Source organism: Canis lupus, chromosome 20 (genome assembly GCF_003254725.2).
Source record: "Canis lupus dingo isolate Sandy chromosome 20, ASM325472v2, whole genome shotgun sequence".
Lineage (NCBI taxonomy): Eukaryota > Metazoa > Chordata > Mammalia > Carnivora > Canidae > Canis > Canis lupus.
This window is the reverse complement of record NC_064262.1, coordinates 8,304,554-8,317,013: the sequence shown is the minus strand read 5'-3', so window position 1 is coordinate 8,317,013 and position 12,460 is coordinate 8,304,554. Positions and strand designations below refer to the sequence as shown.

The following is a 12,460-nucleotide window of genomic DNA, read 5'->3' as shown; positions in this document are numbered from 1 at the left end:
CTTTCTTTTCTTTCTTTCTTCTTTCTTTCCCCTCCCTCCCCCCCTCCCTCCCTCCCTCCCTCCCTCCCTCCCTTCCTTCCTTCCTTCCTTCCTTCCTTCCTTCCTTCCTTCCTTCCTTCCTTCCATTTGTTCATGAGAGATACACAGAGAGAAGCAGAGACATAAGCAAAGGGAGAAGCAGGCTCTCCGTGGGCAGCCTGATGTGGAACTCGACCCCAGGATCATGCCCTGAGCCAAAGGCAGACGCTTAACCACTTGAGCCACCCAGGCGCCCCCTTACCTCCATAATTCTAAGTAATCTTGCACTTTGGTTTGATTTTCCAGTTGTAGATACCTGTGGATGCCTACTTAGAGGACATTTAATTCTCCACACTAACTTTGCCAGCACCATACCCACTATCTGTTACTTGTAGCTCCCTGTGTTGTCATACAGTTTCTAACAATCTATTGAAGATTTTTTTTTTTTTAAGATTTATTTATTTATGATAGACATAGAGAGGCAGTGACACACAGGCAGAGGAATAAACAGGCTCCATGCCGGGAGCCCGACGCGGGACTCGATCCCGGGACTCCAGGATTGCACCCTGGGCCAAAGGCAGGCGCTAAACCGCTGAGCCACCCAGGGATCCCCTGAAGATTTTTTAACTCCATGTTCATAGCGGAGTTACCTGGTATACTCTGATCACATTTCCTCTTGTAAAAAGTTTATCTTTCTTGGAGATTATCACTGCCTTGTTTTTTCCTTCAGTTTCCTCTGCACCTATCATTAATTCATCCCCAAATTGCTAGTGTTGTAAAATTCTCAATATTGTCAAAATAAGTAATTCCATTTTTCTTCTTGGAGTTGTACCTCTTTTGTTTCCCTAGAATTCCTGTTTTTCCTATTTCATTTTTGCTTTCTTTATGAACAATTAAGGTGTGTATAATAATACATACTTTCCCCCCATTTTTGACATACTTAATTTCTAAGAACACTAGTTTAATATTTTGAGTTAATTCCTTTTTTAGAGTGTCCTGTTCTTGTTTTGAGATTATCGTGCCTTCTCTGGTCTCTTTGAGAATCTTAAAGGTTTGTTTTGAAGTTTTCTTCGACTTTCTGTACTACTTTTTCTCTGAGTTTCCTTCTGATTTTGCTTTCTTTTCTTTTTTTTTTTTTTTCCTTCCCCTAAGTATTTCAGCTTCTATGTTTTGTAGTAGGGCTCTCCTGGGATGTGTTGGCTGTCAGTTCATATTTAAAGGTTGAATTTTCAAAAGCTGATTGGAAGTTCTGAATGTGTGGATGGGCTTACCAACTGCTGGCTTCAACATAGGGTGATGACACTGGCTAATTTTGTGGGGGCTCCAACTGAATCTTTGGCTCTATAATTCAGAAGCTGCTCAGTGTACCTGGGGGAAATGTTCCACTCCCTCACCTGGGAGGCACACATCTGGCTGGCGCTATTCTGCGAGTCTGGTTGAGGATGGTACCTGGGTTCTCACTGTCCAACATGCCATGGTCCCTTACCTTTGATTGTGTGTCTCTTGTTCCTGGTTATTCCATAGGCTCCTTGGCTCAACATTCCAAGCATAAACTTTAGTCTTTTTCTGAGTTTGGAAAGGGCAGACCCATCACACAAGATGGGAGCTAGGATCTGGGAACTTAACTTCACAGATTTCCAATTCATTCTCCTATTTTCATCTCTAGCTTCACTGTCTTTTCAGAGATCTGGTACCTCTAATTCCTGAGTCTTTTGAGGGGTCTTGTACTATGACTCAGCCTGTTCCTGACTTTTTCTCACTGCAGGCTTAGGTTTTGGCCATCTGTGATCTGCTTATCCAAAAGCCATTCATCTGTCTACTTTCTATAAACTGATTTTAATTTGCTTTGCTGTTTGCTTTGCTGTTTGCTTTTCTTTATGACTTCTCTTTGTAGGTTTATGCCTTTTCAAGTCATCTCTTTTAACCTTTTTTTTTTTTTGGGGGGCGGGGAGTGGCTGTGCAAGGACTGGGGAGGGGGATGAGGTAGAGAAGAGAGAATCTTTCTTTTTTTTTTTTTTTAAAGATTTATTTATTTATTTATTCATGATAGAGAGAGAGGCAGAGGCACAGGCAGAGAGAGAAGCAGGCTCCATGCGGGGAGCCTGATGCAGGACTCGATCCCGGGACTCCAGGATCGTGCCCTGGGCCAAAGGCAGGCGCCAAACCGCCCAGCCACCCAGAGATCCCCTCCCCCCACCTTTTTTTAAAGATTTTATTTATTTATGCATGAGAGACATAGAGAGGCAGAGACACAGGCAGAGGGAGAAGCAGGTTCCATGCAGGGAGCCTGACATGGGACTTGATTCCAGGTCTCTAGGATCCCACCCTAGGCCGAAGGTGGTGCTAAACCGCTTGAGCCACTGGGGCTGCCCAAGAAGAGAGAATCTTAAAGCTGTGCCTGATACAAACTCAGTGTCACAACCCTGAGGTCATGACCTGAGCAGAAATCAAGAGTCAGATGTTTGACTGAGCCACCCAGGCACCCCCATTTCATGTAATTTTCAGAGTTTTTTGGCAGGAAGGACAAAAACTACATGGGTTATATTTACCTGGAAACCCAAAGAACAGTAGGTTTTATAACCCACTTTTTCTGCTCACTATATGATGGGTATGTTTCCTGTCTGATGTTGCTCATGGTCCCATTGGGCTGCCTAGAATTCCCCTTATATAGATTAAGTTTCGAAACTTATACACCTGATCTCCTAATTGACAGGCTGGAGATTTAGATTATCTTTGTGAAGTATGTATTTGGAGGCAGCATGATGTGGTAGGTGAGCACTGAGTGTTGGGATCAGATAGTTTGGGTTCAAATCCTGGCCACCTAAACTGTGATCATGAGAAAGCCACTTAACCTCTTTGATCCCTAGTTTCTTCTGTGTAAGAAGTCACAGTTTTTGGAGTCTTATGGTTAAACAAACAAAAGGGATAAGCTAACTTATTCTGTGTAAAGGGCCAGATAGTATATTAGGCCTTGTGGGCTACATGGCCTCTGTTGCAACTATTCAGCTCTGCTGTAGTAGCATGAAAGCAGCCAGAGACAGCATTTAAGTGAACGGTCCTGACCATGTTTCAGGAAGACTTTGTTTACACCAATAGGCAGTGCATTGGATTTGGCTTGTGAGCCACAGTTTGCTAAACCCTGAACTAATGCATGCAAATATTTTGCTCAGTGCCCGAGTGTGTAGTAGGACCTCAATAAGTGTAATTTTAAATTTTGCCATATTGATGAGGACATAAAGCAATCATGAACATAGGTAATGACCTATATTCTCAAAAAAGAAAATCTGAAAACCTTTTCTTGGCCAGCTTGACCATTATAATCCTTTAAAGGACTTAGATAACAAAATTGTAAGTCAGCTTATGGTATGTATTTCTAGTTACATGTGCATTTTTAAATTCATGTTTTTCCCCACTCTGCCATTTTTCCCACTCACATTTCATTAAATAATTTTATTGAAACTTTTCACATGTTTTTGACATGATCCTTGTTGTCACTGGAGTTCCTTTTTTTTTTTTTTTTTTTAAGATTTTATTTATTCAGAATGACAGAGGCAGAGACACAGGCAGAGGGAGAAGCAGGCTCCATGCAGGGAGCCCGACATGGGACTCGATCCCGGGTCTCCAGGATCACATCCTGGGCTGAAGGCGGCGCCAAACCGCTGGGCCACCAGGGCTGCCCCCCCTTTAAAAAAAAAAAAAAAAAAAGATTTTATCTATTTGAGAGACAGAGCTTGTGAGCACAAGCAGGAGGTAAGCGCAGAGGGGAAAAGCAGACTCGCTGTTGAACAGGGAGCCCAATGCAGAAATCAGTGTCAGGACCCTGGGATCATGACCTGAGCCAAAAGCAGATGTTGAACTGACTGAGCCACCCAGGTGCCCCTGGAGTTCTTTTTGAGTCATGTAGTATGATTTCCTGAACTTCTCTGATAATGAGAACATCTGACTCAGAAGGTCTGAGATGGGACCTGGGAATTGGTGTTTTTAAACACCCCTGGAAGATAGAGAATTTTGGGAAGCAACTAGAGGATGTCATCTATCCTTCCATCTGATTTAGAATTTTAATGTATTTTTATCTTAACTTTTTATTATGGAAAATTTAAAACACTTAGGAAAATTACCCATATACTCCTATAACTCATCTTCAATGATTAACACTGTCAATCTTTTTTCTCTCCACAAAAAAAAAAAATTTTTTTTTTTTTTAAATAAGGTAGGCTCCACACCCAATACCAAAATCGTGAGTCACATGCTCCATGGACTGAGCCAGCCAGCTTTCCACTCTGCACAAATTCTTTTGAAGCAAATCCCAATTACTGTATTATTCATCCATAAATATTTCAGTGTGAATCTCTAAGAGATATAGTGATCTTTAGGAAAAAACAAACATAATTACAATTTTATTAGACAAAACACACAGAATCTTTAATGACATCAACTATCCAGTCCTTGATTAAATAATCCTGTTTTATGATATTTTTAATTTGTTTAAAACAGCCAAAGAAGAGCCATTTGTGGTGATTTCTAAATATCCCAAGTCTCTTACTCCCTATGGATTCTCATTCTCTACCATTGTGGTATGATTTTCTTGTTGTAAAAAACAGGACCATTTGTCTTGTAGTCTTCTGCAGCCAAGGTTGTGCTGATGAGATGTAGCACATTTTGAATCCATGTATAATCCTGCCCCTGGAAATTTGTCCCTAGTTGCCAATAGCTGTTCCTATCACTCAGGCAGTTTGTGGTTCATTTTTTCTGGAAGTGTATTTTGAGATTGCTACCATATAACAACCTCTAAGTATTTTTCAGGTTACTTTTTGAGTAAATAATATTCTCGTGGTTCAAAAATTAAAAATAAAAGCTATTTAGGAAAAAGTAGCTTTCCAACCTGGTTCTGTGTTGCCCTAGTCCACCTGGATACCACTTTATAAATTTCTCAAGTATTTTTCCAGTGTCTCTTTCTGTGTAACCACTCAACATATTGTATTTTTTTTTAAGATTATTTATTAGAGACAGAGACTAAAATCATGAACAGAGTGGCGGATGGTGGTATTTAAAAAACAAAAAATGATCTTTAAAAGATGGGTTAAAAATGTTCAGTAGAACTCTGAGGTCATATCCCCCAGGAGTAATTATTAAATCTGATACATCAATTTGCCCAACCCCACCCCTCCTTTTTTAAAAAACAAAAAAGGGAGAAAGGGAACATTCCTGTAAGCATACAAACATTAGCTTGGTTGAAGTCTCTTTAGGATCATTTGTCCTTCTCACATAAAAGAACCTATATCTTATAATACAGGAGACTTTATAAGAACTGGAATATAAAATGATGCCTTCTTGGTACCTGGGTTGCTCCATTGGTTGAGTGTCGGTCGATTCTTGGTTTTGGCTCAGATCATGATATCAGGGGTCCTGGGATCAAGCCCTACCAGGGGCTCTGTGCTCAGCAGGTAATCTGCTTGGGATTCTCTCTCCTCTCTCTGCCTTTCCCTCTGCTCATATTCTCTGTCTAGAAAAACAATCTTAAAAAAAAAAAAACAAAAAAAAACACAAAAACCCACCTTTCTGAGGGATTATTTTTGGGGAAAAAAACCTTACTTTCTGTTTGGGTACTTTTTGTAAACTTAATCAGAATAACTTGTTATTTAAAAAAAAAATAGAGGGATGCCTGAGTGGCTCAGCAGTTTAGTACCTGCCTTCGGCCCAGGGCATGATCCTGGAGTGCCAGGATCGAGTCCCACATCAGGCTCCCTGTGTGGAGCCTGCTTCTCCCTCTGCCTGTGTCTTTGCCTCTCTGTATCTCTCATGAATAAATAAATAAAATCTTTTAAAAAAGGTAGAATTTTCAAGAGCTGAATTGCAAAGATGTGTAGTTTCATGTTATTGTATATGAGAATTGTTTTAACTTCAGTTGCATATATACAAAAGTGATGATTCCAATACGTCTTATTGGAAAAAGGAAAAAAGAAACAAACTTGTTAAGCTCTAGCCATACTGCATTTTTTTATTGTCTGGGTTGGTGGAAATTTCCACCATAAGTAAGATAGTTTTTGAAGGATTATTCTTCCTTAAAGATTAAGTTTAAAAAAAATATTTTTTTAAAGATTGAGAGAGTGCATATGCATGGATACCACTTTATAAATTTCTGTGTGGTTTTGCATTTGAAGGTAGAAGAAGAGGAAGAAGAGGGAGAGAAGGAGCATGAGACTGATGCAGGGCTCCATCCCTGGGCCCTGAGATCATGACCTGAGTTGAAATCAAGAGTTGGTCCCTTAACTGACTAACCCAGGCACCCAAACTTTTTTTTTTAAGTAAGCTTTTGTCTAAAACATTAGGTTTGAACTTGAAACCCTGAGATTAAGAGTTGCATGCTGCACTGACTGAGCCAGCCAGGCACCCCTAAAAAACTTTTTATGAGAAATTTCAAACAGTCTCAAAGTAACCGGACTAGTGTTAATAAATCCCCCAGGTGCTTATCACCCAGTTTCAGGAGTTCAGATTAAATTTCGGCAGTTTCAATTATCTTGTGTCTTGGAAAAGATTCTTGTTTGGATATTTCTGTTAGTCAGGAAAGGAGTAGCAGGAAGAAAATCTAAAGTAGGAAAGTATCATATGGAAGTTCATAATTAATTAACATTTTTGTTACCAGTATTTGTTTCCTTTTGGAGTATAGGTAGGTATGGAAGGTTAGTATAGATACTATAAACAAAAAGTTTTGTTTCTATTTTTAGGAGGTGATCAATTTATCCATCATGCTTCTTTGTAGTGAATTTTTTGTTGTATGAATTGAATTTGCTTTGTATTTGTAAGGCCTCTTGCTCAAGCCATCTGGCCCTAGGTATAGATAGCTTCATTAACCAAAAGAAACGAGAGCCCTTTAAATAGTCTTATTTACATGGGTTGAAATCCATGTGTTTACTGTATTTCAAACTTGATTTGCATCCAAGTGATATGGAGACTTATATACAGAGCCCTTGGAACCTGCTGAATCACAATATTACAGATGAGGGTGGGGTAGCCTTAAACAGCAGTTGGTTCTGATGTGAAGGTAAATTCAGGAGCCATTGTCTGATTTATTCTGAGTTAATTCATCAAATATTTGTAAGCATAGCATTCTAGGCACGGTCATAGGTGTCTGGGAGACATGAGTGAAGAAAATAAAAATTCCTGCCCTTAAAAACTTGTTCTAGCAGGGCTAAAATTGATTTAATATAACATATATGTGTATGATATTGCCATACAGTGGCTGAAACTGTTTTATTTTGCTTTCAATTTTGTGAGTGAGGAATTCAGAAAGGTCTAGACAGGTTAGGTCTTGTTTGGGGCTTGAGGTGGTGATCTCTCATGTACTTCTGACACTCCAAAAGCCTGGCAGGGCTGGTCGTGCAAGGTGCTCACTCACATGGCTGGCACCTGCAGGTGATCCCTCTAGGATATGTGGTCTGTCTCAGGGTAGTCTGAGACACATCTTAAACCAACCATGACTGTGTGGTTTTGCATTTGAAATGTTAGAATAGAAGCATAATGAGATATGCTGGGTGCTACTTTTGTCTAAAATACCCAGTACAGGGATCCTTGGGTGGCGCAGCGGTTTGGCGCCTGCCTTTGGCCCAGGGCGTGATCCTGGAGACCCGGGATCGAATCCCACGTCGGGCTCCCGGTGCATGGAGCCTGCTTCTCCCTCTGCCTGTGTCTCTGCCTCTCTCTCTCTCTCTCTCTCTCTCTCTCTCTCTGTGTGACTATCATAAATAAATAAAAATTAAAAAAAAAATAATAAAATACCCAGTACATGGTGTCTAGATTCTAGAGAGTGGTTTTTCTCCAAAGGGATCCCTCAGAAAGGGAGTACATCCCTTTTAGGGATAGTATTTCTTTTTTCTTTTTTTAAAGATGTATTTATTTTGGAGAGAGAGTGTATGTGGCCAGAGGCAGAGGGAGTGAGAATCTCCAGCAGATTCCCCATTGAGTGCCCAAAACAGGGCTCTATCCCATGACCCTGAGATCATGACCTGAGTTGAAATCCAGAGTCTTAATGCGCAACTGACTGAGCCACCCAGACAGGGATGATCTTAATATTCTAAGACTTTGGTCACAAGGTTATTCCCTGAACCCAATACGACTACTTATAGCTATAACCTGGCTCACGTTCTAGAAATTATAAGAAGATCAGGCAATAAAGTAAGCTAATGAGCCAAAGCAAAAAAAGCCTTCACCATGGCCAGAAAAACAAGGCAGTTTATGTTCTGGTGATGACTGAGTATGAAAGGCCTTCTTCACACAGAAGGGCTCACCCATTGTTTGTTTTCTTTTTTTGCAGCCTAAAGAAAGGGAGGTGGTTATAGAGCACACCTCTTCAGGAAGTGACTGGTCTGACGTGGATGAGGTCTCCACAGTCAGATTCTCTCAGGAGGAGCCCAGCTCGCTGAAACTCTCCACAGTTCCAGAGCCTTCTGCCTTCCCCACTGACTATGTCATGTACCCGGCTCATTTGTACAGTAGTCCATGGTGTGACTATGCCAGTTATTGGACCAGCAGCCCCAAGCCTTCTGGTTATCCCTCCATGGGCAGCAGCAGCGACCCACTGCAGGCAGGGAGGAGCAGCCGGGGCCTCCTGAGTGATTATTCCCCTAACTCTAGAGTGAGCTCCCAGAACACCTCTAGAGACCAGGATGTGACAGAGGAAGGCAGATCCCAGAACACTCGTTCATTTCGTTTCTCCAGAAGCTCAGAAGAAGAGGTGAAGGAAAAAAGAGCACTCCAGGAGGAGGCGGTACCTCGCTCCTGTGGAGGACTTGCATCTAGCTCCCTGCCAAGGAACCATCGGGAGTCAGGCCTCGAGGAGGGTTTCATTGATACCCACTGTCACTTGGACATGCTGTATTCCAAGTTGTCTTTCAAAGGGTCCTTTACCAAGTTCAGAAAAATTTATAGCAGCTCCTTCCCGAAGGAATTTCAGGGCTGCATCTCTGACTTCTGTGATCCTCGGACACTGACAGATTGCCTGTGGGAGGAGCTGTTGAAAGAGGATCTGGTCTGGGGGGCCTTTGGCTGTCATCCTCATTTTGCACGTTACTACAGTGAGAGTCAAGAAAGAAATCTTTTGCAAGCACTAAGGCACCCCAAGGCTGTGGCATTTGGGGAAATGGGCTTGGATTACTCGTATAAGTGCACTACGCCTGTCCCAGAACAGCACAAGGTAATGAGGCTATCCTTAGTTTGCTCACAGTTTTAATTCCCCTGTCAGTTGTTGAAACCAAACAGTTCGGATCTGGAGAATTTAGAACCCTTAAAAACATAATTGCTCTTGTCCAGACCATCAAGATGTCACTTGTCAAATGTATCACCAATGATTTCTTTACTCTTTATTATGTAGGAGAGGGGTATAGTACTCTGTGACATCTTACGACTAATGATATATACGGCAAGACATTTGTTTACCTTCCTTCTTGAGAAGCAACCAATTTTATGTCTGTTTAAACTATATTTTTATTCTGGTTTTATTTTTATTTTTTTCCTAAATATTTTGTTTATTCATGAGAGATAGAGAGATAGGCAGAGACACAGGCAGAGGGAGAAGCAGGCTCCATGCAGGGAGCCCGATGTGGGACTCGATCCTGGGACTCCAGGATCACGCCCTGGGCCAAAGGCAGGCGCCAAACAGCTGAGCCACCCAGGGATCCCCTATCCTGGTTTTATTTTTTATTTAAAAAAATTTTTTTTTAAATTTTTATATATTTATGATAGTCACACAGAGAGAGAGAGAGAGGTAGAGACATAGGCAGAGGGAGAAGCAGGCTCCATGCACTGGGAGCCCGACGTGGGATTCGATCCCGGATCTCCAGGATTGCGCCTTGGGCCAAAGGCAGGCGCTAAACCGCTGCGCCACCCAGGGATCCCCCTATCCTGGTTTTAAAGTTAAATGTGCCCTTGGCAGAATATTCGGGAAATAACAAAAATACGTAAAGAAGAAAATTTCCCATCCCAACAGCAATGGCCACTACTACCATTTTACTATGTATTTTTTGAGCATGGACATTTGACAGAGGAAGGGTGGTTCCAGCATTTTGGTGGAAGTTTCTGATTTGGGAAGGAGCACTACAAGGAGAAAGACCCTCCCACCTTGTCACTGCTTGCACTGCCAGGTTGCCTGTGTTGTAGAATTTGTGTGCAGTCTTCCTGCTGATGCCTGGTAGGCTGGGTCTGTGTGCCAATGAGCTCCAGGCTTTGAGCCGGTGTGTGAATGCCAGCCTGGACAGAATTTAGCAAGCTGGCTTCCCTTGATACTGTTCCCAGGCCATCTGGGTCAACCTCTGGTCTACACAGATGCTGTGCTCCATTGCTACTGACATCTCTGGTTTAACAGATCTTTGTGAATTAAGGGAGGGAATCTTCTAGAGTCAAAGGTTTCTTCTTAATTTTCCCTTGACCAAAGAGAAAATTCAGAAAAGGTGTCATACACTTCTGACAAAGCAGAAGGCTCCAGACCTTGACACACCTTTAGGTGATAGAGATTCCAATTTGAATACAGTTGTCCATGGCCACCAGTAGGTGTGCAAATCAATTTACATAAGAAACAGTTTCAGATGTTCAGATGCTTTGGAAGGATCTCTTTAAGATGAGTTTTCTAGAACCCGTTAAGGTTACTAAATTTGGAACAGGATGATTTTTTGACTTGATCTCCTTCCAGACAGGTAGGTGGGATTTTATTTGTGTGAATGTTTTCAGTTTTTTACTTTATCTAATGAGTCTCTGATGTAAATAGTGTTTCTGTTCAGAATTAGGTTTGTGTTATACATTCCCACAAGCTCTTGCCTGTCCAGAGTTCCTTTTCACCACTAATACTTGGAAGCCTTCAGTTTCTGGCTAGTGTGAGGCGGTCTTTTATTAGAAGTGAATGGAAAAATAGCTAAATTTGAAGACCTAGTAAAAAACAGATATTTAAGAAAGTGAGAAAAATATTTAATTAAATATTTAGCTTTCCTGGTTTGTTTCTCTGGCTCAAGGCAGGTGTAGTATGGAAAGAAGGCCCATTGAGAAATGTATGCAGTGAGGTCCCTGGAAGGAGGAAGAGGAGGCTTGTATTTAATTGTATACGTGGTATTTATGGAATGCCTGCTGTGTGCCAGGAAATGTGCTAAGTATTGGACAGTAATTTCTTTTATTAAATTATTATGGTATCACATCTGTATAGAGGCACATAGAGCATGCCATGCAATAGATCGAACTGGAAGTTAAAGCATAGGGTGATAAAATCTCTTGAGTATCCTCTGGCTTGATGAGATATAGGACTCAGGAAAGGAAAATGGGGATTCAGAGAAAAGAAACTGCTGGCAGCGGGAGGGCAGAACTGCATGTAGAGGAGGGGAAGATAAAATATTTCTGTAGACTGGGCAGCCCGGGTGGCTCAGCGGTTTAGCGCCGCCTTCAGCCCAGGGTGTGATCGAGGAGACCCAGGATCGAGTCCCGTGTTGGGTTCCCTGCATGGAGCCTGCTTCTCCCTCTGCCTGTGTCTCTGTGTTGCTCATGAATAAATAAATAAATAAAATCTTAAAAAAAAATTCTGTAGAATACTAAAGCGTCGCAAGCTGGACTGAGGAAGTGAATGCCACATTCTTGATGTAAATATATGCTTTGGCACCAGGACGAGAAGTGGTAGTACCTAGCACCTGTACTAGTTGGACATCTGCACCGAGTTGAATTTGCTTAAAAGCTGAGTGGTTGACAAGTTCTTGATTTGTCCCTGTTCTTGATACACTATCTGGTAAAGGGAAGAAGAAAAGCTGATGGAAGAACCGTATCTGGCTAAGCAATAGGGTGCCAGTGCTGGCTCATTACTAGAGAGCACTTGGTTTCTGTTACCTAATATTTTCTGGAAGGATTGGAAAACAGAAAAGCCAAATAATTGGGGAAAAATCAATAGTTACCTTGCTACTCAGAGCAACCCACTGATAACTTTTTCCTTGCTTATCTGTGTGTTCATAGATTTAACTCTTTAACTTCCCATTTGACTCCTCAGAATTGGTCCTGAATAGTTCGGGTAGGAGTTGCACACATCATCCAATACGATTGTCAGAATCTCTTGCTATCTGGTGTTCAAGAGCCAGGGAGAATGGACTAGCCTTTCCTATCTGGGCTGGCTGACCCAATTGCCTTTTGTTGGGTTTGACTGAAATTCATTATTGGGATAATGAGTGCAAGAGTTGCCAGGTCACCCCCAGGAGAGACTGACTAGCTCAGGATTCCCTGGAAATAATAGATCTGTGGGGAACCTGAGCTCATGCAGGCAGAAACAGCGTAATTTTTTTTTTTTTAATTTTTATTTATTTATGATAGTCACACAGAGAGAGAGAGAGAGAGGCACAGACATAGGCAGAGGGAGAAGCAGGCTCCATGCACCGGGAGCCCGACGTGGGATTCGATCCCGGGTCTCCAAGATCGCGCCCCGGGC

At 41.8% G+C, this 12,460-nt stretch overlaps 1 protein-coding gene across 4 annotated transcripts in view; it reads left to right on the top strand.

Moving 5' to 3' along the window:
- TATDN2 (TatD DNase domain containing 2) overlaps window positions 1-12,460 on the top strand; it is a 29,481-nt gene that overhangs the window by 10,661 nt on the left and 6,360 nt on the right. For all 4 annotated transcript variants that reach the window (XR_003138047.3, XM_025449964.3, XM_025449960.3 and 1 more), the window contains one exon: window positions 8,330-9,208. Coding sequence is in view for 3 of the 4 variants with exons in the window: in XM_025449964.3 (XP_025305749.1) it covers window positions 8,330-9,208 (879 nt within the window). In the remaining variant the exon portion in view is untranslated. The remainder of the gene's footprint in view (window positions 1-8,329; window positions 9,209-12,460) is intronic.